The sequence below is a fragment of the Mustela lutreola genome, chromosome 18 (genome assembly GCF_030435805.1).
Source record: "Mustela lutreola isolate mMusLut2 chromosome 18, mMusLut2.pri, whole genome shotgun sequence".
In the NCBI taxonomy this organism is placed as follows: domain Eukaryota; kingdom Metazoa; phylum Chordata; class Mammalia; order Carnivora; family Mustelidae; genus Mustela; species Mustela lutreola.
In genome coordinates this window covers 34,120,397-34,147,157 of record NC_081307.1, presented here as the reverse complement: position 1 = coordinate 34,147,157, position 26,761 = coordinate 34,120,397, and the positions used below count along the sequence as shown (strand labels likewise).

General features: G+C 40.5%; 1 protein-coding gene across 1 annotated transcript in view; it reads left to right on the top strand.

The window, feature by feature from the left end:
• Positions 1-25,702, top strand: part of NEIL3 (nei like DNA glycosylase 3) — a 46,563-nt gene extending 20,861 nt beyond the window's left edge. The window contains exons 3-10 of the mRNA XM_059156013.1: positions 2,207-2,341; positions 2,617-2,830; positions 5,463-5,537; positions 7,318-7,484; positions 15,807-15,964; positions 17,421-17,841; positions 23,476-23,650; positions 25,233-25,702. Coding sequence (XP_059011996.1) covers positions 2,207-2,341; positions 2,617-2,830; positions 5,463-5,537; positions 7,318-7,484; positions 15,807-15,964; positions 17,421-17,841; positions 23,476-23,650; positions 25,233-25,415 — 1,528 coding nt within the window. The 3' untranslated portion in view covers positions 25,416-25,702. The remainder of the gene's footprint in view (positions 1-2,206; positions 2,342-2,616; positions 2,831-5,462; positions 5,538-7,317; positions 7,485-15,806; positions 15,965-17,420; positions 17,842-23,475; positions 23,651-25,232) is intronic.
• Positions 25,703-26,761: the final 1,059 nt, after the last annotated feature.

Sequence of the window (26,761 nt, the reverse complement as noted above, 5' to 3'; positions counted from 1 at the left end):
CTCAAATGAGCTCAGTAATTATTTCTTACAAGAATATGGGGTATCTTACCTGAAGGTAATGCAGACGGATTTCAGGCAGAATTGGAAGCAAAGGCCATTTTCTGTGAGGACGCTGCATTTTTCGATTCTGTCCCTCATTGACATCTGCTGAACTCTTCCCTCCTGTAGACAGGCCTCCCTTGGCTTCTCTGTTGCCCATGCTGGGTAACATTCCCAAAGACTGTTCCCAGGTGGGATCTCCTAGTATTAATGGGAAACTGATTTGTCTGTAGCCAGAATCCATAAATTCATCAGGGGAAAGCAGATGAATCCAGGTACTGGATACTGATGGGTCTAGCTTGACTCAGGTGTCCATTTCCAGTTCACCTGTGCCAAGGCACAAGAGCTGAGGAAGGGACAAGACACCAACTCAGAGTTGGGCCTAATGCCCGTTATTGACAGGGAGTCATGCTATGCAGAGGAGATGATCTTAGGTGACCGGTTGGGCTGGGGATGGAAGGGATTTGATAAGGTAAAGAGTTAGGAATAAGGAGCTAATAAAATTTTCTTAAACTAAGTTGATTATAATGAGGAATCTTGAAAAGCAAATCAAACTCTTGAATGTAAAAGTGATATAAACCTATGTCCCAGTCTATGAAGGATCAGTACGGCAGTTGTTACAAGAGTACAGATGTTACTGTGCCCCAAAATTTCCACGATACTGGTGTATTTTTCTTAGTTTAATATGAAAGTTACTTAACAATAAACCCAACATTTGTCGGTATATTGGGGCTCAGTTATCACAACGTTTTGCTATTTAATAAAAATAAAATAAATAAGAATAAACTAAAAATTGTGGTTTTTATTCACGTTTTCTTCTAAATTGAATAGATTTAATAAGGCCAGAAAAAGCATACTTAATTTGAGTCCGCGTTCTCATTGGGGCTACCCCTGCATTTCATTTGGGTCTTAACCTTTGAGAATTTTTTATGTGGACGCAGTTTCATTATAGAAAGTGATTTAGAATCCACTTTATGAGCCATGCAGCTGACAAGATTTTAGATATGATGGCTTCTGGGCATGCCAGTTGTACACCTTTCACTGGGGTTGAACTTCCATAAGCTAAATTATGGAGTACTTACAGGCACACATTTTTCCTGTCAAGAACTATGGGGCATGTAAAATGCATTTATGATTGATAGTAGGGCACACAGAGTTTAAAACCCACATTTTTAAAGTTAGACTGGTTAACCTTGTACAATACTATAACATGGTGCTTTGGAATTAGAAGCACAGTGCAGTAACATTTGCTGCCAAAAGAGCCATATTTATTAACTCAACAAAGCTAGAAGGAGAAGGATTTGAAAGGCGGAACACAGTATTTCATCTCAAGAATCATTTTTGATCTTCATCATCAGAGGTCCACAAAACCACTTTCTCTCACTTTCTCTCTCTCTCTCTTTCTTTGTTTTTACTGGGCATGCTAATCAATCCTATAAAAACTGAAAGGTTATCAATTTTTCATCACTGCATTGTGGCTTTCAAGCTAACCGTAAATATTTATAAATCCCATCTTCCCGATACATATAAAGGTAAAAGAAAACTAAAAGAAGTGAAGACAATATCATTTTGACTTGTTCTCTTCTCTTTTGATGCATAAGATTTTGCAAAAAAAATTGTTTCATTGTGTATCCCAGAACAAGGGGGAGGGAAACAGGGTCTAAAACTGTAGAAATCATTTCGGAGTAGGTAAACAGTTCCCATCCATTGTGGCTAGAAATACAGAATTTGAATGTTAGTGGCTTTGTAGAATTTATATTTAAAAACAAAACTGTAGGCAATTGAAATTTAGCCTCATCTCATCCAAAGCCTTTGAATCTGAGAGAAAGCTGAAATGTTAGACTGTTCCATGAATAAAAGTACTGCATCTGACAAGAAAAGAAGAACAGGGTATGTTTTCTTGGGCTTATTGTCAGGCCCTATTATTTCTCTAGGAATTTATTTTATTTGTGGTTTGAAAAACTGAATTGTTACATCTTCTAGTTTTATGAGGATACAAAGCCATAATAGAAAAAGATATAATATTGGCTACATTTTTCCCCCCTAAAAGTGCCTATCTTGATTAACATTTGTTTGCTTATAACCCAAAAAGTGAAATGAACGAAAAAAAAAATTAGATACATATTATACTTTCTGCCACTCAGAACTGGATTTGATTTTGTTTCAGGATTCATTTTGGAATGAAAGGCTCCATCATGATTAATCCACTTGAGCATAAAAATAAAAATGGAGTTTCTCCTGTTTTTGAACTACAGCTCACCAAAGATCTGATTTGTTTCTTTGACTCATCAGTAGAATTCAGGTAAAACAGAAAAGAAATGTACCGCAACTGAAAAACTGAAGAGATGGGTCTACGGTTTGAAATGTGGAGATAGATAGATGTTTTAAAAAGGATCTGTAATTGGTAAAGCCTCACTTTGAACACACCTTTAAATAATCTGTATGGTCTTCATTGTTGGGTGGTATAACTCACACTGCAATTAACAGAAAGTGTTTATATCAGAGCTCCTTCTAAATGACACTTTGCGAAATTGTAACTCGACTTATGATTAATGTGTTTTCTATTCCTTGCTACAGAAACTCCACTGAAAGCCAACAGAGAGTACGAATGATGGAAGAATTAGATGTATGTTCCCCTCAATTTAGTTTCTCAAGAGCAGAAAGTGAAGTGAAGAAGCAGAAAGGACGGATGTTGTGTGATGTGTTAATGGACCAGAAAGTGTTGCCTGGGGTGGGGAACATCATCAGAAACGAAGCTCTCTTTGACAGTGGCCTCCACCCAGCTGTTAAAGTAGGTCATGAGCATTTTTTAAAATGATTTCTGTATTTTTAGATGCTGTTGAGGGACCAACGTGGAACATGTAAATCTTGTTGCCGTAAAACATTCTCCCCAAAGAGAAACTTTCGGGGTCTTTGCTTCTGTTCGCATCTCAACGCGGCCAGCGCTGACCACTTCTTTTACTGCTGCTGTGTGCTTCCCCCCGTCCGCCTCCCGATCCTTGTCCTCTATCACTTGCTTTGCTTTGTATTGTTCCCTTATCATTGATCACTTTCGAACATAACCTCATTTGGACTTGTTAGATTTATGACTTAAGATCTCTCTCTTCCTGCTTCAACACAGTCTCTCACGAGGAAGCTGTCTGTTTTGTTCATGGAGGGATTCAAGCATCTAGAACGTGGGGAAAGCATTCGGGAATTATCTGTCGGGTGTATGAATGAAGTTAGCTCACAACTTGCTCTTTGTAAGTGGCATATTAAATTCACACTCTAGACACACTCCCGTATTCCTATTTATGGCTACTTGACATTCGCGGATGCTGTTTGGGGGGAATGAGGTTGGCAGGCGGATAGCAAGGACTGAGGAATAAGGGACTAGTAGGGACATGGAAGCAATCTGGAGGACTTGTAAAAACTCTGCTGGAAGAAGGGGAAAACACAGACCATCTGGTGGGAGGGGGGTGGTCAGGACGAGGACCGGGTTTTGTTGTGTTTTCCTTATTCTCCAACTGCAGAGGCATAAACTAATTTATATGAGGGCAAAAAAATAGTCAAGAGGGAGAGATTAAAATTGTAGGAAAGAGAATGGGGATTAATAGGGCAAAGTTGTAAGAAAGTCAGAGAGATTAGAACCCAAAGCCAGGTAGAAGGCTAAGCATATTTTAGTTTCTAAGGGAGGAACTCTATGGCTTTAATCTATACCCAGCTGGTCTCTTTAAACAAAATGATTTTTTTACAAGAGTCCAAAGATACCTTTTGATTTTCTGTAATTATTTCCTAGATAGTTTTCTTTAGATCCAAATCAATAAGAAATAAGTTTTCAAAGAAACTGGTTAATGATTTTTCTAGATTAGATTCTGCTTTTTGACTCTTGGAACAAGTTGGTTAAATTTCTGTAACATCGGAGTGATGAAACGGAATTTTAATGAGAAGCAAGCTTTTTAAAATCACGTAGGCCTCTGTGGAAAATGTTTTAGAAAAAAAGAAACTGGAGTACTGTTACTTAGAATATTGTCATTATCTATGATAAACTGAGAATTTACTTTTTATCTGTATGTCCAACAGGCCATTCGTCTAGGAAAAGATCATTTGCCCACATGTCTGGGAGCTGAAAAATTAATGATCGTTCTCAAGCTTAGCTATTAGCCCCCTAAAATCACATGCACAATTATTTAAAAAGTTTAGTTTAACATTTCAAGGTTTGACTAAATATGGTATATAAGATATGGTAAGAAAAAACTCAGTTTCAAAGTGTTTATGTTTTAAACTTTAAATAAATGAAAAATAGACCTAATATTTTTGTAATGATTATGTTGAGTCAGTGATTTTAGGTTTTTATAGTCATTGATAAATTAGTTTCTGTTGTATATAGATGTTTGTATATATTCACATACATAAACAAGGTTAAGTCATCAGACAAGCTATTTTCTGGCATCACCATTGAAAGCACATGCTGGGGCGCCTGGGGTGCTCAATGGGTTAAGCCTCTGCCTTCGGCTCAGGGCATGATCTCAGGGTTCTGGGATCGAGCCCCGAGTCAGGCTATTTGCTCAGTGGGGAGCCTGCTTCCCCCTCTCTGTCTGCCTGCCTCTTTGCCTACAACAAAAAAAAATAATAAAAAAATAAAATAAAAGCACATGCTAAATGGTAATTAATTCTACAAGGGTAACACTGAGATTTATGCCAGACCATGACACACAAAATTCTTCCATAAGTGCTATTTCTGAGTGCTTCCGGGTATTAACAAGTACCCTGATATTAATGGGTGTATATAAATTCATATCATTTTAAAGCTTGATAGTCATTCATCCTCGATCCTTGATGGTCATTCATTCCTGTGCTGATTTATCCCTTTCCCTCCCTCCGTTCTTTCTAGTTATTTTGTTGTTGTTGTTGTTTTTGTTTTTGCTTTTTTTTTTTTTTTCAAATTCCGTGGCCAAAACACATTGCTGGGACTTTGAAGATGTCTCATACAGAAGAGATACTTATTTAGAATTATTTGTATTTAAAATAGAAATTTAGGGGCACCTGGGTAGCTCGTGGGTTAAGCCTCTGCCTTTGGCCCAGGTCATGATCTCAGGGTCCTGAGATCGAGCCCCACATCAGGCTCCCTACTTGGCGGGTAGCCTGCTTCCCCCTCTCTCTCTGGCTGCCTCTCTGCCTACTTGCAATCTCTCTCTCTCTGTCAAATAAATAAATAAAATCTTTAAATAAATTTAAAATAGAAATTTATAAACAAGAATGGTATTTTTTTAATCTGTGCTATCATTTGAAGTCATTGTTAATGACATTAAATAGATGTGTGAGAAACAGAAGATATGCATATATTTTAAATATGCATTTAGTTTTCTTAGAACTCGCAACTGGTATTATTTTTGGAGAGTAACAAATTATGACACTGTCTTCAACGGTTTTTCTGTTTTAAGGTTTGTCAGTTGACAGATGAACAGACCCATTACCTTGTGAAAATGATACGTGACTTCAGCATTCTTTTCTACAGGGTAAGAGGAAAAATGTTTCCATTATGTAAAATGTCAACTATTTCCCTTTGGATTGCACCAAAAATGTTAAGGCTGTTTGTAGCCATCTAGTGGTCAGTGTGTAGAGGTACAGGAAGGCAGAGGGACCTGTGGGCAGCATAATTCACTTCTAGAAATTGGGTGTCATGGGTCAGTCCAAACTTGTCTACCAATAATTATATTAAATTATCTTTACATGATGTTCGGGAACACCTGTGTTAGCATTTTACTTAGACTCTTGTTCTTTTTTTGGACATATGAAAGTAAAATGTAGGAGCTCCAGAGAGAGAGAGAGAGAGAGAGAGAGAGAGACAGAGACTCAATTCTTTGGAATAAATATATCTCAACTCAGTCAGATTTTGCCTCTTGCTACCTGTGTGGTTTAGATTATTTAGATAATTTTGGTATAGTTTCTTCATCTGTAAAATGGGATAATAGTATTTTTCTATCTACCACAAAGACTATTTTGAGAATGAAGTAAGTACTTGCTAACCTATAAATTTTGGAGAGTTGTATATATGCTTATACCTCTGGATGGGCAGTTTAGAAAACACAGTTTCTCTTTTCAGTAGAGTATAAACATGTCTGTTTTCTTCTCCCCCATAGTCCATTTTCTATTCAAAATTTTTAATTTTACTATGTTCAGAGAGCAGGTATGATAGGAGTCTTCATGTATTGGCCTCATGTAGTGAACCTCTTGTTTTACAAGTCTGCCTTGAATATTATGGCAATTTTAATATTCTATATGCTTGCTTAATCTTTCAGGGAAAGATGATTATAGACCACTACCCATTTTTGAGGCAGATTAAGTTTTGGATATTTTAATACTTGGCTTAAATCAATGGAAGTTGTTTGTGTAATTTTCAATTTATATATGGCAAGTCATGTTTCTGGGCCTTGGGATTTTTCCTGTGCTGATATAAACTCAAAACATTGTCTTTTTAGAAGCTTTAAATATATACAAGTAGAATAAAACTGTGATAGAATATCAAAATGTCTTTTTTTTTTTTTAAGATTTTATTTATTTATTTGACAGAGAGAAATCACAAGTAGGCAGAGAGAGAGAGAGGAGGAAGCAGGCTCCCTGCTGAGCAGAGAGCCCGATGCGGGGCTCGATCCCAGGACCCTGAGATCATGACCTGAGCCGAAGGCAGCGGCTTAACCCACTGAGCCACCCAGGCGCCCTCAAAACGTCTTTTGAATTAGAATATTCCAAATGGGACATATTCTTTGCAAGGAAGGCTTTCGAATTTTTATTTTCTTTTTTAGTGAATTTGTGAGATTAAAAATGAAAAGATGGTCTCGAGTTTTTCACTGTAGCAATAAATTTTTTTGCTTTTGTCTGTTGAAAGAAAATGAGCAGCTTAGTATTCTAAAAATAATCAGATTTCTAGCTAATCTAGTCTTTTAACCACATAATTACGTTTAATTAAAAAAAAACTTAAAAGCATGAGCGACGTTTTAAATTGTAGAACTTGTACATCCCATTTAGATAAAAAGATAATGCTATGCAAAGAACAATTTGAATACTAATAAGTTATAAAATAATGGCTTAATTATTTCACACAAATCTTGTTTGACAAATATTGCTGAGTCTTGTCAATAACTTTTCTCAGATGAGAGAAAAGATTATACAGATGTATGTACAAACATGTAAATTTTCAACAAATTATTTTCAGAAATGACTTTCTGGAATGTATCTTTGGATCCTTAGCAACACTGTTTTATAGATAATCTTATAATGTTGTTTGTTTGTTTATAGTGCCATAAAACGGGATCTGTTATCTCTAAACACTATAAGGTCTATAAGCGTCCTCACTGTTGTCAGTGCTGCTGCAAAATAACTGTGTGTCGCTTAGGAGAGAATAATAGAATGACATATTTCTGCCCTCGCTGTCAAAAAGAAAATCCTCAACATGTTGACATTTGGTGAGTTATCTAATTTAAAGGTATACTATTTGCCCTAATCACTAACTCAAAGGCTATTAATAAGAACATAATTCAAAGTTATTTGAACCCTTGGAAGGAATTAATAAATAACATCATCAAAAAAACCTGGGTAAACTATAGATGATGTATGGACCACTTCTGGATTCAGTAGAAAATCCCCAGCTCATATGTTAATATCCAGCATTTCACTTTAATCCCATTTGTAAAGTAATCACAAGGAGGTGTAGAAGGTCAATGATTGGAAAAATGCAACTATCTTCAAAAGTTCTTGCTTTATTTGGAAGTAATACTATAAAACCTAAGCAAGATGTCTTTACAAAATTCATGTCTTTTGGGTGAAGCCGTCGACTGCTTACTACACACATATGTGGTGATTCTTCCAGCTGCTGATTATGTCTGTTCCAGTTACACCTTCCAGAACTAGACAGAGAACCAGAGAATAGGTTCAGGGACCCGCTGAGATGGATCTGAGCTACAACTGCATTGGTCACCTGACTTCCATAAGCCCCAGCACTGACTGGTGGAGCACAGTGATATTTTGAGTCCCTTGGAATTAGTATCTGCTTGGAACCAGTGTACAGTGTTCCCAAGCAGTCCAATTACTTCCTTTTCACGGATGCACAGTTACTCTGATAAAAGTCCCTACTTCCCTTTAGGAAAGACCAGGACAAATATGAGTAATCTAAAGGAATATGTGATTATAGGCCAAAATAACCAGATCAGACATGAACCCCATTAAGTGTTACCAGAGTTCAGGAACGTTAGAGGTATATATATACACACAAAGTGGGAAAGATCTAGAAAGAGTGTGATTTTCAAATTTACTTTAAAAAGATAGAATTTTGGCTAAATAAATGAGAAAACAAACATTAGTTAATTGGAAAGACATAGCACAGCCACAAACCCTAACCATTCATTAGCATGGCATGTTGGAGGATGACGGGAACACTCAGCAAGCCCCAGGGAGTCCCTCAGGTGTTGGATCGCAAAAGCTCGTTTTCCAGATAGACTGGGATCAAATAATAGGACTCATTGGTCCTTCTGGGAATGGTTGATGTCTTGCGGAAATCAGTAGATTAAGGACTTTTCAGTGAGTGGGAAATGGTGAGACTAAACCTCACAGGTAGAGAAGCTATTGCAGTGTAAGAATGAGAGAGTGTTCTCGGGCCTGAGGTCAGGGCCCTGGAAACAGGAAAGAAAATAGGTACTTCAATTAAAGAATTTTAAAAGTCAGCAAGAATTGGGACGGATTTGGTATGTAGAACAATGTAAAAAGTTTCAGACTAATAGAAATGTTCACTGTATGGGTCTGGGAAAGTTGGGATAGAACAGCACAGAAGAGCCTTGTGTCGTGAAGCAACAGTAGATGGAGGAGATGCATCGTGGGCCACATCCCAGGTGGCAGGTAATGGCTTCGTGGTGGTTAAGTGAAGTATTCAAGAGATCCGTTCACAGGGAAAGTGGAGAGGAAGGAACCAAGGTCTGAGCTTCAGGGAATACCCAGAGGAGGAGGAAAAGAGTGAGCCAAGAAAGCACAGTGGTGTGGTTAGGAATAAGGCAGGGTAGGATGCCCCCATGGAACCTGGGGCGGGAGACACCATCTTGCCACGGTGGATCCTGGGCCGGGAGGCGCCATCTTGCCCTTGGCAAGCTCTGTGATGGGCCGGAGGAGGTTTGCGGGGAGGACCCCACCTGCACCTTCAAGTGTGTCTGTGGCTTTCTTCCTGCCCTCCCTCCCTTTGCGACTTCCTTTCCATCTCTCCTTCTCTTGTTCACAGCTCCTTTTCTCAGAATCTCTCACAGCTTCTTCCTCACCCCACTGTACTATCATAGATATCTGTGATGTATTTCGCTATAAATATATTTATTGTGCAGATTTGTGGTTTCTTATTTATTACAGGTGTACATTTCTCTGACCAAAAGTCTTTGACACAGTATCTGGCAGATAGAGGACGCTGGATTCATGTTTACTGAACAGATGGTTAATGTTCTATATTTGTTTTCTTTGAATTGATAACTTTTGAGTCTTTAAGAAAGGTATTCTTGGGGCGCCTGGATGGCTCAGTCGGTTAAGTGTTTGCTTTCTGCTCGGGCCATGATCCCAGGCTCTGGGATCAAGCCCCACCTTGGGCTGCCTGCTCAGTGGGGGATCTGCTTCTCCCTTTGCCCCTCCCCCCTTGTCCCCACTCTTGTTCTTTCTCGCTCTCTCCTCTCTCTCCCTCAAATAAATAAATCTTAAAAAAAAACCCAAAAAACAAAAAAAAGTATTCTTCCAAATTGTTAAAGAAATGTGTTATTTACCATATAAATAATTGTCCATTCCAAAGGTTTTTTGAAGTTAGGTTGTAAAAGCTCAGGGGTTCCTTGCAAGAGACATGGGGGCACCTATGAATTAGGGGAGGACTTGCTCTACTGAGAATATTCCGAGCGCTGCCATCCCTCTTCCTCCTCAGCCACTTGTGATTCATGTCTCGGCATTCAGCTTCAGACATCATTTGGAAAAGCAACTAAAAATGTGTACATAATGAAACATTTGAAAACCAGTAGTATTTGCCTTATTCTTAGAGATTTCTATCATGAAGTATAATCTGTTCATTTTCTCCATGAGTTTTTGAAAAATTTTTTTATGTTGACTACATTTTCTCATTTTAAGTTAAAGTCATTTCGAATTAAGTGGAAGCAATACGAAAAGCCCCGCAGTATTGATCTAAATCCCCGTGTTCCTTCATTTGTACAGTTTACTTCACTCCTTCATGAAGTCCTCCCCAAATTGTAGTCTATTGATCACACCACACTTTGAATGCCTGTGCCATCTGTTGTTGGCTCTAATTTATATACGAGCTAGCATAATTCATCCAGGTGAATATTTTTTCCTTGAGGGGAAACTGTGCTATCATTTCTTTTTCCATACTAGTCCTTATTTTACAAATTTGTTTAAAAAATCATTTGTTATTACTTTTTTTCTTTATCTGTCTGCTCTACGTCAGGTACTGGAACTCCAAAGACCAAATACAGTGCAGCCTCTCAGAATGCTCAAAGTCTAAGGTGGGGAGTCAGTGAGTAAATAGTTCTTTAAAACCCCACTGAGCTTGGAATGGAAGTTCTGCAGAGGGCAAGGTTCTACTAATGGTAGTGGAAGATGAGAGGAGGAAACACTTAAATCTATGTGGGAAGAACAAGGAAGTCTTTCTGGAGAAGGTGACCTTTGAGATCCCTGTGGAAGGAAATAGAGTTTCATCGAAAACAAAAGGCAGGAATGTGCATTTGCAGAGCCACACGAAGGGGAGGGCATTTTGTTCCTATAACAAGATATATTCAGTGGGGCCCCTGGGTAGCTCAGTTGGTTGATCTCAGGGTCGTGGGATGGAGCCTTGTGTGGGGCTCCCTGCTCAGCGGGGAGTCTGCTTCTCCCTCTCTCTCTGCCTTCTGCTCCCCCTGATTGTGCTCTCTCTTTGTCTGTGTCAAATAAATAAAATCTTAAAAAAAACAAAGGCGTCTGAAAGCCATCTAGTTTGGAAAGTTATTGAGAACTGCTTGCTAGTGAAGGAAAAGTTACTGATGTTTGCAAGGCAGTTGTTAAGGCAGGTCTGAGCTCATCGAGATTCTTGAGGGGGATGGAGCAATTCCAGAGCGCTCGGGAGACATGGATTGAACAAAATCTGTCATGGGTTAACCTGGATAGGGTAGGCTTGTTCTGGCAAGAGAGTTTGATGACACCGTTGTCATGTATAAAAACATAATTTAAAAGGGATTTTTTTGAGGACAATGACAGAAGCCCTGCTCAAATTCTCTTAAACAAAAATGGGAATCTGTGGGTCATGTAACCAAAATGAATATTGGTGGAATTCACAGCATTAATAGAAAACTATCAAAACTTGAGTCCTGGGGCCTGGAGCCCGGGAAGGCGACCTCGCCTGGGCTCTCCATGGCTAGAACAGGGAGAAAGAATGAAGGAGAATGTAAGCGGCTGCCTGCTCAAGCCTCACGGTGGTAAACTTCCAGTTTCTGCCGAAGAAACACATTCTGGAGGGGCTCCCAGAAAGTATTGACGCTCGGTGAGCGAGGGATCAGATTAAACTGGAGTCGCAGTCGATTCCCCCTAAAAGAGCAGCTGTGCAGCCACTTGGTCATTCTCTTTATTCCAGCCTTCTTAAAATGCTACTTGATTTTGTGTACCTTTCTCTTTGTTTTATTAACATTTACTTTGCTGCCCTTAAAAAAACAATCTGTTTCGTGTAGATAAAGAGAAATCAGTTGCTTCCCATGCTGGTGGTTGGTCTCCACTGAGAAGTGCAAACACTCCTCGGAGACATGGTTCTCCTCCACCTGTTTTGTAAGCGTCTGACTTTTGAGAACAGAGCCCCTCCCCGCGACTGGCCTTGGGATCACGGGAGATGAGAGTGGAATCTGGTGGTGATCGCACTCACGGAGAGATGTGCGAAGACAAGCCAGGAAGGTCCAAGGGGAGCCTTGAGGTTACCTTGACTTTGCTGATCGAAAGACGAGAACGTGGCCGTGGAAGAGCCGTGGGGAGTGTTTCAGAGTGACATCCAGTGAGTTCAGCTGGTGGTGCCTGAGGGATGGCCACTGCCTTCAGCAACGTGGAAATGATGATCTTCCAGCAGGGCAAAATGGATTCATTCCACCTGTATTTGTGACCTAGTCACGGGACTCTCTATTCCAGCAGGAGGAGGTCTTAGGAAGAAGCTCTGTGTCCTTGGATAATGTATGAGATTATCACATGTATGAGATACATAAAGTCTCTGAGGAGACTTGAAAGGATCTGATGCCTTGTCAAGGTGGAGGGGCAGGTGACTGGAAAAGCATGAAGAAGTCTCTGACTTGTTTATGGGGAGACAGAGGCAGGTGTGGCTCTGAGTGGAGCAGAATGAATGCGGGCGGAGGGTCTGGCCCACCACGACAAGAAGTTCTGGGTGTCTTCGGAGTGTGATGAGCTGCCTTCAGAGATTTTGAATGGGAGAGAAGATATCGAAAGGTCGCTCTGGGTAGCAGGGGGTTTGCTGACTTTGAGTGGGCTGGGAAGCCGCTGGAACGTTGTGAGCAGAGGGGTGGCATACACTGCTGGTGTTTTATGAGGATGGTGAGGTCGCCATGTGGAGAAGTGACTAAGTGTGACCAGAGTGAAGAGATGGCGTCCGGGTGCCTCAACAGTAGGACCCTTGGTAAATCACGGCAACTTGTAGTGGGGGAGTGAGGGTAAAAAAAAATGCCTGAATTTAGGATCATTTTAGAAGTTGAGGTAGTAAAGTTTAAGGGCTGAAATGCAATTTAGGGGGCTTTTATGAAAAAAAAATATTTAAAAGTTTGAATGCTAAGTTTGGTCCTACTCTGAATATTTAGAATAAGAAACAACAAATTATAATTTATAAACACCACAGATACGAGACAAATAAGATACTCATTACTTGCAAGCCACAACTGTGTGTAATCACTTAAAAAAAAAAAAAAAAGATTATTTATTTATTTATTTGAGAGAGGGAGTGAGAGAGAGAGCGTGAGAGGGGAGAAGGTCAGAGGGAGAAGCAGACTCCCCATGGAGCTGGGAGCCCAATGCGGGACTCGATCCTAGGACTCCGGGATCATGACCTGAGCTGAAGGCAGTTGCTTAACCAACTGAGCTATCCAGGTGCCCTGTGTGTAATCACTTTTTTCTACATTTTGGCCTCATACTTCTTTACTTTGCTGGGCGGTGCATGTGTCAAATGGCCTTGCAGCCTGGGTCATAAAGGCCCCCGAGCAAAGAATGCAGCAGACCTTTTCAGGTCCTTCTGAAAGTAGAGACACTGGGGCACCTCGTCCCGGGCACTGAGCAGATGCGAGATGGTGCTGGTGGTGCATGGGCCTTGCCTGACCAGAACCCCAGCACGGACGCCACAGAACTCGTGGCTGGGGTTGCTGCTTGCGTTCTCCACGCTCCCCACTCTGGTCCGTGGAGGAGAACACAGCGAGCTATGGAAGCTTTGGTAGCTTCAGAGTGCATTTGCCTCTGGAGCAGAGTGGACGGGACTCGCTGGTGGACCGAACGTGGGACGTGAGGGTAAGAAGCATTAAGAGTCGCTCCCAAGTTTTTGGCCTGATCAGTGGGTCAGGCACAGTGCCTGACCCATCCATCCCTCACGGGCACAGAGATGCCCTTTACTGAGATGAGACGAGCTAGCAGACTTGCAAGGTATTATGTGTGTGTATGGGGTGATCGTGAATTTTATTCACACTAGTTTCCTGTGGCTGCACATGACAGATGACCACAAGCTTGGTAGCTTAAAGCAGCAGAAAGTTACTCTCGCAGCTCTGGATGCCAGAAGGTCAACATCCGTTTCATGGGGCCGGAGGTGTGGACAGGGCTGTGCTCCCTCCAGAGGCTTTAGAGGAGAACCTGTTGCCTTTTGCAGCCTCCGGTGGTAGCTGGGGCTCCTTCCTTTGTGGTTTGCCTCACTCCAGTCTGCCTCTGGGGTCACATCTCCTTCTCTTGCCTGGGTATCAAGCCTCCCTCTGCCTCTCTTCCAAGGACACTGGGGTTTGGATGAAGGGACCACCCAGGTGATCCAGGATAATCTCCCCATGTCAAGACTTTTAATTACATCTGCAAAGGTCCTCTTTCTTTATAAAGTAATGTTTGCAGGGTCCTGGTAGTATGACCCATTATCTTTGGGAGACCATTACTCAGTCCAGGACAGATGTATGTTAACTTTGAAATTCCTGTTGCACTTCCAAGTGGGGATTGGAGAGAATTTCTTAGTAGGTCATTGAGAAGTGGAACAGTAAGGGGAAGAAATGCTTCCACAGCTTCTACAGGTAACAGTGAACATGTGCTTACGATTAGTGAACTCTGTAGGATAGAAGATGAAATGGTGAAAAATGGTAGCATACAAAAAATCTGAAGATTATTTAAACTGTGTATATTTAATTATGAATAAATGCATTTTGTTGCCTTTCACAGTAAGTTGGTAGGAGGGCAGGAGTTAGGCCAAGCACACAAATTCTATGGGAGGTCGGTGGTTCTGAAGAAACAAATACTGAGTAGCATTAAAAGTCAGTAAAGATAAAAGAACCATAATGAGATGTGTCTCATTTTCAGATTTTCTTATGCTATTTGTTATTTCACCAGAGAAGCTTGAATTTAAAAACTGCTGTAATTATATGTAAGGAGCAAACTGTACCAGGGGTCAGGGTACTGCTGCAAGTCAAAGAACTCATGCTCTGAGATGGGAGGTCCCATAGCCTTTACCAGAAGGCTTTTCTCCGTGTGGATGTTTGGAATCCTGAAAGGAATCCGTGGGTCTGCCATGTTGCCTACCCACATGATGTGCGCTAAAGAACTACGTATTTAAGAGTAGGGTTTCAGCAGAGCCTTTAGCGGTATTTTGCGTAACAATAGTCAAATAAGAATTACCAGAGGGGGGCGCCTGGGCTGCTCAGTGGGTTAAGCATCTGCCTTCAGCTCAGGTCCTGATCCCAGGGTCCTGGAATCAGTTCCCGCATTGGGCTCCCTGCTCAGTGGGGAGCCTGCTTCTTCCTCTCCCACTTTCCCTGCTTGTGCACTCTTCGTGTCAGGTAAATAAATAAAATCTTAAAAAAAAAAAATTCCAAATGGGGAATCGTGATTTACGTTTGAGTCCAAAAGTCAGGGTTGGTTTTACTCTTTTCTTATGAATCTATTAGCTATCTAACAGGAAGCAGTTTTACCTAAGGGGAAGTAATATGAGGCCAGCAATCGTTTTCTTCATTATTGATCAGGTAGTTGATCTAGTGCTTAGTAGACCCTGCTGAGGAATTCTGGAGAGACATGCACATGAAATAACTAAAATTTTGTCTCATTTTACTCTCCATGTTCTAATTTCTGCCCAAGTCTTTTCTTCCCCCACCACCGCACTCCTCCCCACCTCCTGAATTTGGTTGTATAAAGTTATCTCAGTTTGGCTTGGGGAAGAAGACCGCTTACTTAAAACATTATTTGAGAAATGCTTCCTAGGAGTTCTTGTCAACTATTTTTAGTGTTGTTGTAAACAACACTAAACATTTTTGTTTAATGTTTTAAACATTTAGTGTTGTTTAAAAACGACAACAACAACCAAAACCCCACAACTCTGATTTAAGTAAAAACGTTTTTTATTTCTGTCTTCAATAGCAATCAGCAGGGCACAAGAGGGAACATTTCATTCCAAGAGAATTAGAGCCAGTACACACTTGGGTATTAGTGGTTATAAGGATTTCTAAAATACCCAGAATGGATAAGAACAACAGCAACAGTGTTCGTGATTAACGTCAAAAATCCTTTTGCAGCAAGTTGCCCACGAGAAACACGACAATCAGGTGGCCGTGTAGCAGAGGGGAGCACGTGGCCCGGAAATGGGAGGAGCAATGGGCGTGTGTGGTATGTACGCTAATAAATAGCCCGTCTTCGAAGACCTGTGCCGCTTGCCTGACTTCAAGGCCTCCGGGTAAGCCTGGATTCTGGTTCTGAGTTCCTTCTGCTTCAAAGAGGGCTAATTATGCAAAGGTATATATCTTGTTCCACCTTGATACTGCATAACTAAGTCAAATGCTTTCTTTCCGAAAGATTGAAAGGAATTGCCAGCCTTTGCACGTAAACCACGCTAATATTCTGTTGAGCACTTTTTTTTTTTTTAAACAGGGAGGGGAAACAGGCTTGTGCTAAAAGAGTATGTGCCTTTGTATCTCAAAAAACGGAGATGATCACATCTGTTCTCTACTATTTCTAATGAATTATTCAATAAAGCTTTGTTTTATGCAGATTTCAGCAACTTTGGAGTTTGTTATTCAGTCCAAGTGCTTCGTAAACTGAAAGGGAGGATTTCTGTAAGAATATCGTTGCAGGTGGAATAGAAAAATGCTGAATTTTTTCTCTTCTTTATCCTTCCTACCCCCTTGTTATTAAAATCTTTACCCAGACAATTGTACTGATTTCATTGAAATCCTTCAAAATAACTCTTTACAGCTCACAATTTCATGTGTTCAGAGAAAGTTAAACCTCAGAGAGAGCCCATGATTAAGAACCCGCTCATTGATGTGGCTCCTATTGTGTTCTCAAAGCCTTCTTTCTTCCTTCAATTAGCGATGAGAAAGTTCGTTCTTGACTTGCGGACCCCACATTGTGCCTGCTGTCACACGGCGTTTTGTTCTCTGGGCCAGAAAGGCGGGCCTCGCCGGGTGCTCACAGCTTTGCTGGAAGGGACAGCGCCTCCTGTTCTGGGATCTTTCAGCAGAGAGCCCTCAGAAAACCACAGTCTTAGGGCTCCTCGTTCATTTCAACCGAAATGCCGCTTTGCATCTCATTAACTATTTTCTTGTTATTTCTCTGAATACGAAAGACTGTGGTTTATTCCAGTCCCGACTCCAAAATCCGGGGATGCTTTGCTGAAACATTTTTAATTAATGTTTAGTCTTTGTAATTCATCTTTGCTTAATTTTACTAAGCCATTCCCTTTCCTGTGTCATTCACTGAAACATTCCTGGTAATCCAGAGACAGGTGTCTCACTGCTGATCTAAAGCCTCATGGTAGACCTGCCTCTTAATTACCCTGCTTTACTATGTTGCCACATAGTAACGGAATTGATAGCTCCATGACCTTGAAATGGTAGACCTAATAGGAAGCAAATATAAATCTTTGTTAAACCACCTTGGAGCCTCTATGGGTGGTTGAAATTTTGTTCTTTATGTAATACTTCATTTCCTAGCAAGATGGCTAATCCTTAATTGTCCAGAGTAACTTTGTGTTATTCATTCTACGTATTCACTGTCATAGGTGAATAAGTTTTAGTCCTGTTAAAAGATGTTTCAGACAGTCAATATATTACAAATATATAGGTTTATATGTATTTCATGTAGTCTGTATATTATAGGGACACTGCAGAATTACCTCTCTCTCCTCCCAGATTCAGTAATCGAGAACGAAGAACATTCTATTGCCTTTACCGACTTAGTGAGGTATCCTTGTAACAGCTTTGGAAAACCAAGTAAGGAAGTGAAGATTAACAGGAAAACAGCATTTGGAACTACAACCCTTGTCTTGGCCGATTTCAGCAATAAATCCAGTGCTTTGGAAAGAAAAACGAGCCAAAACCAGACCCTAGATGGAGAATTTCAGAACCGTTCGCCGACTCACGTTTGTTTTAATGACCCACTGCACCGTTCCGAGGACAGAGCGAACCACGGATCTCAACCATCTGACAAAGCAAACGTATCGCCTTCGCTCTGCCCTCAGTCTGAATTATTTAGTCCAGCATATAAAAAATTGAAAACAACCCACTCCTCATCACCAGACCTCCGAAGTGGTAAGCCTGCATTTCCTGCCAGGTATGATACTTCTAACCTTGATCTTGAAGGTATTTGCATGAAGTTTTAAGAGGTCGGGGAAGTCATCCCCTGCTAAAGCAGTTTATGTTGATTTTGGAAGGTAAATCAAACCTGGAAAGATGGTTATGGTAATTTACTTCCCTTGCTGTCTCTAGCTCATAATGTTAAAGAAAGGAAGAGAATGAAAACAGAACCTTCTATATCTATTTGTAAAAAGTTACTTTATCCTGACTGTAATTGTCTACAGTTCAATACAGAATATTTGGGAACAAATTGGGCGTATAAAGAAAACTGTTTAAATCCCCCATCATCCCACCTGGTATCAATCACCACTGTTAACAATTTTGTTTAATATATTTCCTTCCAAAGAAAGATAGTTCTTCTAAAGGAAAGCTCACTCAGGACAGTTTACTAAGTGTCTTCTAAAGAGAGGGGCTCGGAGTTACTTTCAGTAATTTTCCTCCTAGAGAAAGTGGCTTATCTCCGTAGCCGAGGGGGGTGGTGGTGGTGGTTTCAGCCAATAAAGGCCAAAGAACACGTGTGCGACTTTTGTATCTGAACTCAAAAAGCTGTCATTTTGATTAGTAAATACTAGAGACCAGATACGTTTTGAGACGATGAACTTCACATCTAGGAGAAGCTCCTTCCCACACCCGATGGCAGTCACCAGAGATACAGCAATGTTAACAATGTCATCCCCTCTCTTAGGATTCTTGGTAGCGCCTAAAACTACCTGTCCACACGACCTTGCTGACACCCTGTATCTGGGCTTCCTTCCTCTCACAACCTGGTGTAAGGCTCCCCTCACAGAGAAACATTTCTCCACAATTTTTTTCCCAGCCGTGTTTTTTTTTCCCCCCCTTCAGGAAGCAGGTGCTGTCCATCCTGCATTTCTACAGTGAAGTGAAGGTGGACAGTCTTCTTCGCGGGAGTCTTTCAGGGCCCGTGGAGATGGGCAGGAAACCGTTGGTGTGTGTGGGATTTAAAATGACTGTGGGGGGGAGGGTTGCATTATTAGCTTCTCCCCAGATGGACTGTATCTTTGCTGAGGGAAAGATTCTTCCCTCAGGCAGAAAGACAGGGGACCAGCTTGGGGTACCGTCCCAGACTAGCCTCTGGGAACCCTTGGAGCTTATTTCATAATTCTGAGGCAGTATTTGGTCAATAGATGCTTTTGTCTCGAGTCTACTATCCCAACTCGAGATTTACCATCAAGTTAGTCTTGATGATTTATCCTTGGCTGGTTTCTTCAAAAAATCTTGTTCATAATCACTTGTAATAACTGCTTTAACTTTTGTCACTGATACTGAGGAATGACAAACATTTGAATTAAGTTGTGGAGGCCCGGCATGTAACTGACTGGATCAGGACACTCCCTCTACACTTTCATCCATATTAATGTCTAATGAACCCCAATCAGAGGTCGTGAAGGAGCTAAGGTCTGGAAGGTGTGAGTTGGGAGGCTGTCCTCTAAGAAAATCACTGCTGAAGTCTTTCCTGGGCTGTAGCTTCAGCAGAAAGAAGGAGAGGCAAGCATTTGAAAGTGGTGTGGCCTTCCTTGGACTCTGATGGAACATCTCGGCATATTTTTATTTCCTTAGTGCTTTGTAGAAAATCTCAGACAATTTAACTAATGAATTAGGGATTTAAAAAAACATTAATGTAACCTTAAATTTAAATGATTTCTTCATAAGCCATTAGTAAGAGGGTCGTATGATTAATCACAGCACACAGCATTACTTAGAAACGCCGCAGCCTGCGTTGAATAGAAGAACCCCAGGACCGAGACTCTAAAATCAATCAAGATCAACTAGCAGAATAAATGTCAAGTGATGAAATACATTCACCCAGCAGCCCTTCTGCACCCAGCTACTTTACAAGGAATAAATTGCAAATTACTGTCATTTATTTCATTTTTCTCCTTGTCTGGCAGCTACAGTGTTCATCTTGCAGACAAGATGCAGAGCAGAAGCTCACAACATAATACGATTAAAGCAGGTGGTCCACTCAGAGAATTTATAGCCAGTTTATTTTTTTCTTTAATAATTATATGGTAATTAATTCGCCTTTTGTTCTCTTAATGACTGGGCTCCTCACCACATGATGCGTGCTATGTTGATGAGGCATATTTCCAGATTGGTCTTTGGATATACTTGAATTTTATCCAGCTACTGGATTATAAATTGGGTGGTCAAACCGGTTTTTAAGCACTTCAGAATAACTGCTAGAAAAGGCTTTAAGTCTTTGATCCAATTACTATAAATGCAGAGCAAAACACTGGAGTACTTAGTCAAAGAACACGTGTTTTCGTGCTTTCAGTTAAGGTTTTTCCTGAGCTGAGCAGAGGCTCCCTTGGAGGAGAAGTAAAGATGGCGGCGTCGCTCACATTTTCTCTTGTCTGCCAGTCAGCATCGGCAGAGCTCCACCTCTCACACTGGGAAGCATGGACCCCTTAGACGCGCTTCCTGTCTCCTTTGCAGGTTCCAGTCCCCAAAGGATTTTAGAATCGCCGGGGAACCCCTAGGATGAGTCACTGAACCTCTCTTTTATTTCGTGAAATACCACTGAGCTCCAAAATCTACCTTCAACAACGCTGATTAGTTCAAAACATTTTAGGCAGTGTTTTCATTATAATGAGTCACCCTATCCGTAAGAGAAGTTAGACCTTGATAAATCGAGCCTTGAGAACTACCCACTTTAAAATTACAGAGTTGTGCATGGTCATGTCCTCATTCTTGTTAAGTCTTTTCTGATCTCTGTTCAGTGTTATTTATTAATTAACAAGTATTTATTGAGAACCTATTACGCATCAAGCGTTACTCACTTCTAATGACTTTCACTTTACCATGACAGGGCCAAACCCGGCCCACCGCCTGTTTTGATCAATAAAGTTTTATTGGAACACCTTCCATTCCCATTGGCTGACATATTTTCTGTGGCTGCTTTTTATGCAACAGCAGCAGAGTTCAGTAGTCGCAGCAGAGACTGTTACGACCCACAGCCGAAAATATGTGCCATCTGAAAAGATTTGTCAACCCCGGATCTATTATATAAACAGGCCACTTATAATCCACTATGAATATTCAAAGTGATGGTTCTAGTTATCAAAGCAAGTTAAACTATTTTGTATGCTAAGTTTACCTAAGAAAATGATCTGCTACATTTTAGAAGGTTTTTAAGTAATGATGGAAACAAAGAGGAACCAAGATGTCCTCAATTAATCAGAACATTTAATTATCCTGGATAATGTTTTCTATCATAAAATTAAGATTAGTTATGCATATTTAGAGTTGATATGATCACAGGTGGCATCAATATCTCGGTTACATTAACTCAGTGCCTCACAAGTTAATGTGCGTAAGAATCATCGGGGAATCTTGTTAACATCCGGATTCCAACTCTGTGGGCAATCGCGAGCGGGGTAGGTAAGGCTCTCCCAGGTAATGCTGAGGCTTCTGGTCAGCGGTCTCCCCTCCAAGTACTGGGGATAAGATAGCATGTGGATATTTTTGTCTTTAACTTATACCAAGGAGGAAATGGAATGAAAGCCAGAAAATGGGGAACTCAAGGGGGTCACTGGGGCCTTTCTCCCTCCACCTTAATCCGCCCTTCCACCATGCCCTTCCCCTTAAAGCTCTACTAGTAAGAGAAATGGAAACCTTTCCTGGGTATTTGGAGCTCTGCAGATGTCTAGGTTGAAGCAAATGGGTTAGAAAATGTTCAACTCATTGTTACCTAAGGTAGTGACCTTCAAAATAATGTAGAAAACTGTGTTGGCCTGTGTGCATGTTTTCTGTAAGAAAGCATCATTTCGCTCCTTTCTATTAATGTTCTTTACCTTTTTACATTCTCTCTTAACAGTTTTTTTAAAAGCACGTTTATGATTCCCTTTGGTTTTGACATGTCTTGGCTACAACCACCTACAGATGTAGCTTCCCTGGAAGTTAAAGTTTTAATATCCCCTCTCTTGGAAGGGCCATTGGTAAAAATGGAGGGAGTGTGGAAAAAGAAAGGCCTGTTGTCCTCAGGCTTTGCGATTTCAGGACGGTATTACCTCTGATTCTAAAATACTGGCTAGTGTCCCCCACCCTGAAGAAGGTAGCCACGAAAAAGTTGCTGGCAAAATATTTAACTGTAATGATTTCCTTAGCAACGCCTACTCCATGACCAGCTTCAGCAACGTATTTAAACATCTGTTTTATAAATGATTTCTTTTTTTTTTTTTTAAGATTTTATTTATTTGTCAGAGAAAGAGAGCGAGCACAAGCACGGGGAGCAGCAGGCAGAGAGGGAGAAGCAGGCTCCCCGATGAGCATGGAGCCAGATGTGGGCCTTGATCCTGGGACCCTGGGATCATGACCAGAGCCGAAGTCAGTTGGTTAACCAACTGAGCCACCCAGGCATCCTTTATAAGTGATTTTAAAACAATTTCACTGCAAATAAAAGACCTCATATGTCAGTTATATCTCAGTAAAACTGGAAAGAAAAAAAAACACCTCACACTTTGAACATTTCAATTGAATATGATACCTTGAAGCATCATTACAGGAGCAAGCATACGAAGAATGTAGTTTAGGAAGAAAGAAAAAGGGAAAACATTTATGATTTTTAAGTATTTTCTAAAAATTATTTAAGAGTGATTTTTATCCTGCCCTAGAAACTATTTAATAATGATATTTTAACCAAAACAAATGAGAGAGGATGAATTTTTTATCATTAAAAAGTTTTAAAATACCCATATTAAGGGGGAGGACTTCTGGTTTTAATTAATGTAAGCTCTTCTCTTCAGCTGGCTTATTAAAAAGACTAGTTCTTATAAAGATATTATTAAAAATATGCAAAATATTTTTTAAAAATTTAAAATAAATTTTAATGAAGCTCCTTTTCCAAGAGAAAATTCCGCTTCTCCAGCTCACAGTAGAGGTCGGGCTTCTGACCTTTGTCCACGGTATGTGGGACTAACCTGCAGATACTCTTGATCCTAATTGTGGGGGAAAACAAAGCTTCCCTAGTAGCTTTACAGAACACACATTTCTGCTCTGCCAGGCAGCCCGTGCCTTGCTCTAATACGATTGCAACTATTATAGTAGCCTTGATCAAAAGAAAACATAGAAAATTGTCTTTAAAGTGGACAACAGAAAGGGTGACCTCGTTGGCTCTTGTTGGAGCCACTGAAGTGAGTTTGCTACAGGTGAGAAAATAATTAGAGGAGACTGACATTCTAGTTATTCGGTGCGGGGGGGGGGGGGGGTGCGGGGAGCGGCGGACTTGAGAATATTTTAGGGGAAATCAAAGGGGCCACACTATAATCCTGAATGAGGGAAGAACTGGTATCACAAGTGAAACGTAAGTAAGGTGGCTATACTTCGTGCACACGTAAGGTGTTTTTGTACTTTAGAAATTCTAATTGCGTGCGTCGGGTGCACAGGTAGCTTTGGAAGTAAATTGGTTTTACCTGGGAAAACCAAGAATTCAAAAGGTGTCCCAGCATGTGTAATGACCTCCAGTGGACCATGGTCCACTTTTTGGTCCCGTGTCTTGGTACCAACAGAATTCTGACGCCGGGGGGAGGTGGTGGGAACGGTCCCTTTAGCGCTGTTAACACTGTAGTAACTTTGTAACCTGCCATTTCAGTGAACTTGGAATTAAGCTGACAGATGGTACTTGGGCATTACATGCCGATCGGCCTCGCTGCAGTAAACACAGCCGCCGCTGCGTTCTCCGAGTCGTGCGGAAGGACGGCGAAAACAAGAACAGGCAGTTTTATGCTTGTCCTTTACCTAGAGAAGAGCAGTGTGGGTTTTTCCAAGTACGCGTAAGAGTTTTTTAAGCTCACGCTAGTGTAATTGAATACTTCCGTTATTAAAATGTAATGAGTAGTGGGGCCCCTGGGTGGCTCCGTCAGTTAAGTGTCTGACTCTTGGTTTCAGCTCAGGTCATGATCTCAGAATTGGGAGACCAAGCCCCAGATCAGGGCTTAAGATTCTTCTGCCCCTCCTCCCAGCTTCTCCAAAAAAAAAAAAAAAAAATGCAGTCTTTTTCCCAGTTTCATCTTGAAATTTTATTTCCTTTTTCACCTTTAAATTTCAAATAGGCACACTGACACTTCAGTCGGAAGCCTGAATGTTGAAGAACTTAAATTCAAAGAGCTTCATCAAAAGAAAGAAAGAAAACATAATCAAATAATAGCCATTCGATGATTCTAGTATGTCACATATGAGCCACGAGTGTAGATGTGTTGCCCTTGGTTTATAAAGATAGAAGGGTTTGAGTGATTTATGCAAGTGGCAAATAATCAAGATACAAACATGCTCTTCCTAACTTCTGCTACAAAACCCTGGGTTTGTGCACTGGATGGAAGTACACAGGAAAAATAGTTAACGTTCCTTGGGTTTACAGTGATCTTAGTAAGTCCTATTACACAAGCTTACACAGTAACAATGTAAGCGGAGAGCAGTTCGTCCCCCCTCCCCCGCTTGTGGATCTGCACGTGTCCCTGGAAATGAAGGTGGGAGAGAACACTAAAATCTGGGGTCCTTCTCCTTCCTCAGGCTCATCTTCTGTGTTTCTCAGGGTGTGAGCCTCTCATGTGCTGAGTATGATTCTAATGTTGAAAGATAGGTATTTTTCCAGTTGCATCTGGTGTGTAACTGAAAAAAAGAAAATACTGATCTGTTTCAGTGCTGGAGTAAAAAATTGGGGGGTTGGGCTCATTGAGAAAGAAAATCTCTGTCTTCAGTGTGGTACCTTACTAAGGAATTTTCCAGCTTTAAATCCCTGCACAAGATGTAACTCTGCCCTCCTGAACTGTCACATATCCTCTTCAAGGAGATTTTGTGGATGTAATGAAAAAAAATATTAGGTAACAAGTTAATAATATCACAGCTGGCCCCCAAGCTCCCTTGAGGCCAAAATTTATAAGACTAGTACAAGGGAATCCGACTAAATTCATCCACATAATTCTGCATTGGATTCTTTCTTTTCCTAAGAGATGAAGGAAATTTAGTGTCAAATGTGTAACAAATCTTTGATCTTCATTGTTTGAACTGAAACAGACTGATAACAGAAATATGATGGCTTGACGGCAGGATTCTGATCGTTTTCAAATATTTTCCATAAAGAGGAAGGAACTCCTATAAGCACACCTTCAGACAAAGGGAACCTCAGTCATGGCAGTTTTCTGCGTAATTCAAGCAAATCTGTAGGAGATGCTTCTTACAGTCTATAAGTTTTTTTTAAGGGCCGGAACTAATGACCTGTGTCAATTTCACAATGCCTGATTAATAGTAGCAGGGAACGTGGGGTTCACTCATGATGTGCACCCAGGCTTAGTCTGTACGTATTTCTAACCTGCTCCTAAACTTGACAATCCTTCTGTTTTCACCCTGCAGTGGGCAGATTTGTCCTTCCCATTCTGCAACCATGGCAAACGCTCCATCATGAGAACCGTGCTAAAGATCGGACCTAATAACGGGAAGAATTTTTTTGTGTGTCCTCTTGGAAAGGCAAAACAGTGCAATTTTTTCCAGTGGGCAGAAAATGGACCAGGTGTAAAATTTATTCCAGGGTGCTAATATTTTCTCCTTCTGTAGAATATCTGGCATTTAATTTCTTCAAACCATATGTAACGTTTAGTCCCCTTTTGTTTAATAAGAAGGCTGTAGAATATCTGTGGCTCATTTTATAGTTGTTGCAATATTTGAGAGATTTTTTTTTTTTAATGGGTGCCATGTTTCCATTCTATGGATGATTCTTTTACCCGGATGAAGACTGTGGGTGTTTCATCAGAAGTACTATATATTCTGTTTATCATGTATATATAGTGCAAGTAATGACAATAAAGTATTTTTAGTGTGCTGTTGGTCTCTTGTAACTTCTTTGGGGAAGGAGTGACTTTTTTTTTTTTTTCTTTTTTAAGAAAAAGATTATTAGTCCAATGAAAGAGCTGAGTCTCCTATCTGTAATGAGTAATATTCTGGGTTATCACTGCTCTTCACAGCATATGATGAAAGTACTTCTTGTTTTCTTAAATGAAATTTAAGGAAATGAAGTCTCCTTTAAGGAAAACAACACTTGCTGGTTTTTATTCTATTCCACAGACTTCAGGTTCCCTGTTAGGTGCTAGAGATAAGCCAAACACTTGGGTAACTTCAAATGCATTTTCCTAAAAACCTGTGGGGATTCAGAATATAAAAATAACATTTAGGAACAGAAGAAGCTAGATCTTTGCTAGAAGAGTTGATTTCAGTTCTTCTGATCTCAATTTTAATATCTGAAATTAATTATTTAAAAACAAGTCCATTTAAAAAGCTTAATATGTTAATTTTTTCCTCATTTTATCTTCCTTCTTTTTTTTTTTTTTTTTTCTTTTTTAAACCCCTCTCCCCCAGCCAACTTTAGTGCAGGTAACTGTATAATTATTTACCAAAAGAAAAGGAAAACTTAAGTCTTACATTACTTCTGCATGTTTGTGGAAAATTCCACTCAGAGCTGGTTCGGTCTCCCTCTCTCTCTAACAAATAAATAAAAAAAAAAAAATCTTAAAAAAAAAAAAAAAAAAGATGTTTTAGAAAAGAAAAGGACTGCAGAGAAATGGCTTGACCCCTTTCCCATTCTGTCGCTACAATGTCCATACACAGCTCTCAAAGTCACCAGCATATGAAATTCTCCTCAAGGCCAGAGCATATGCTATATGGTCTTATCTGCATTTGAACTCTACGTTGAAGAGACGGACTTGGAACCAATCCAAGATCAGTGATCCCAACCCAAAGATCTCAACAGGACAATGACGACAAGGCAGACTCGGACTGGGCCGGACCACGGGTGAGCTCCGCTGACCTGGTGTGAAGTTCCCAGGTGTGCATTCAGAACAAAACTGCAGACTTCTTGTGCCCCAGGGTGGGGAAGCCAATTTCTAATG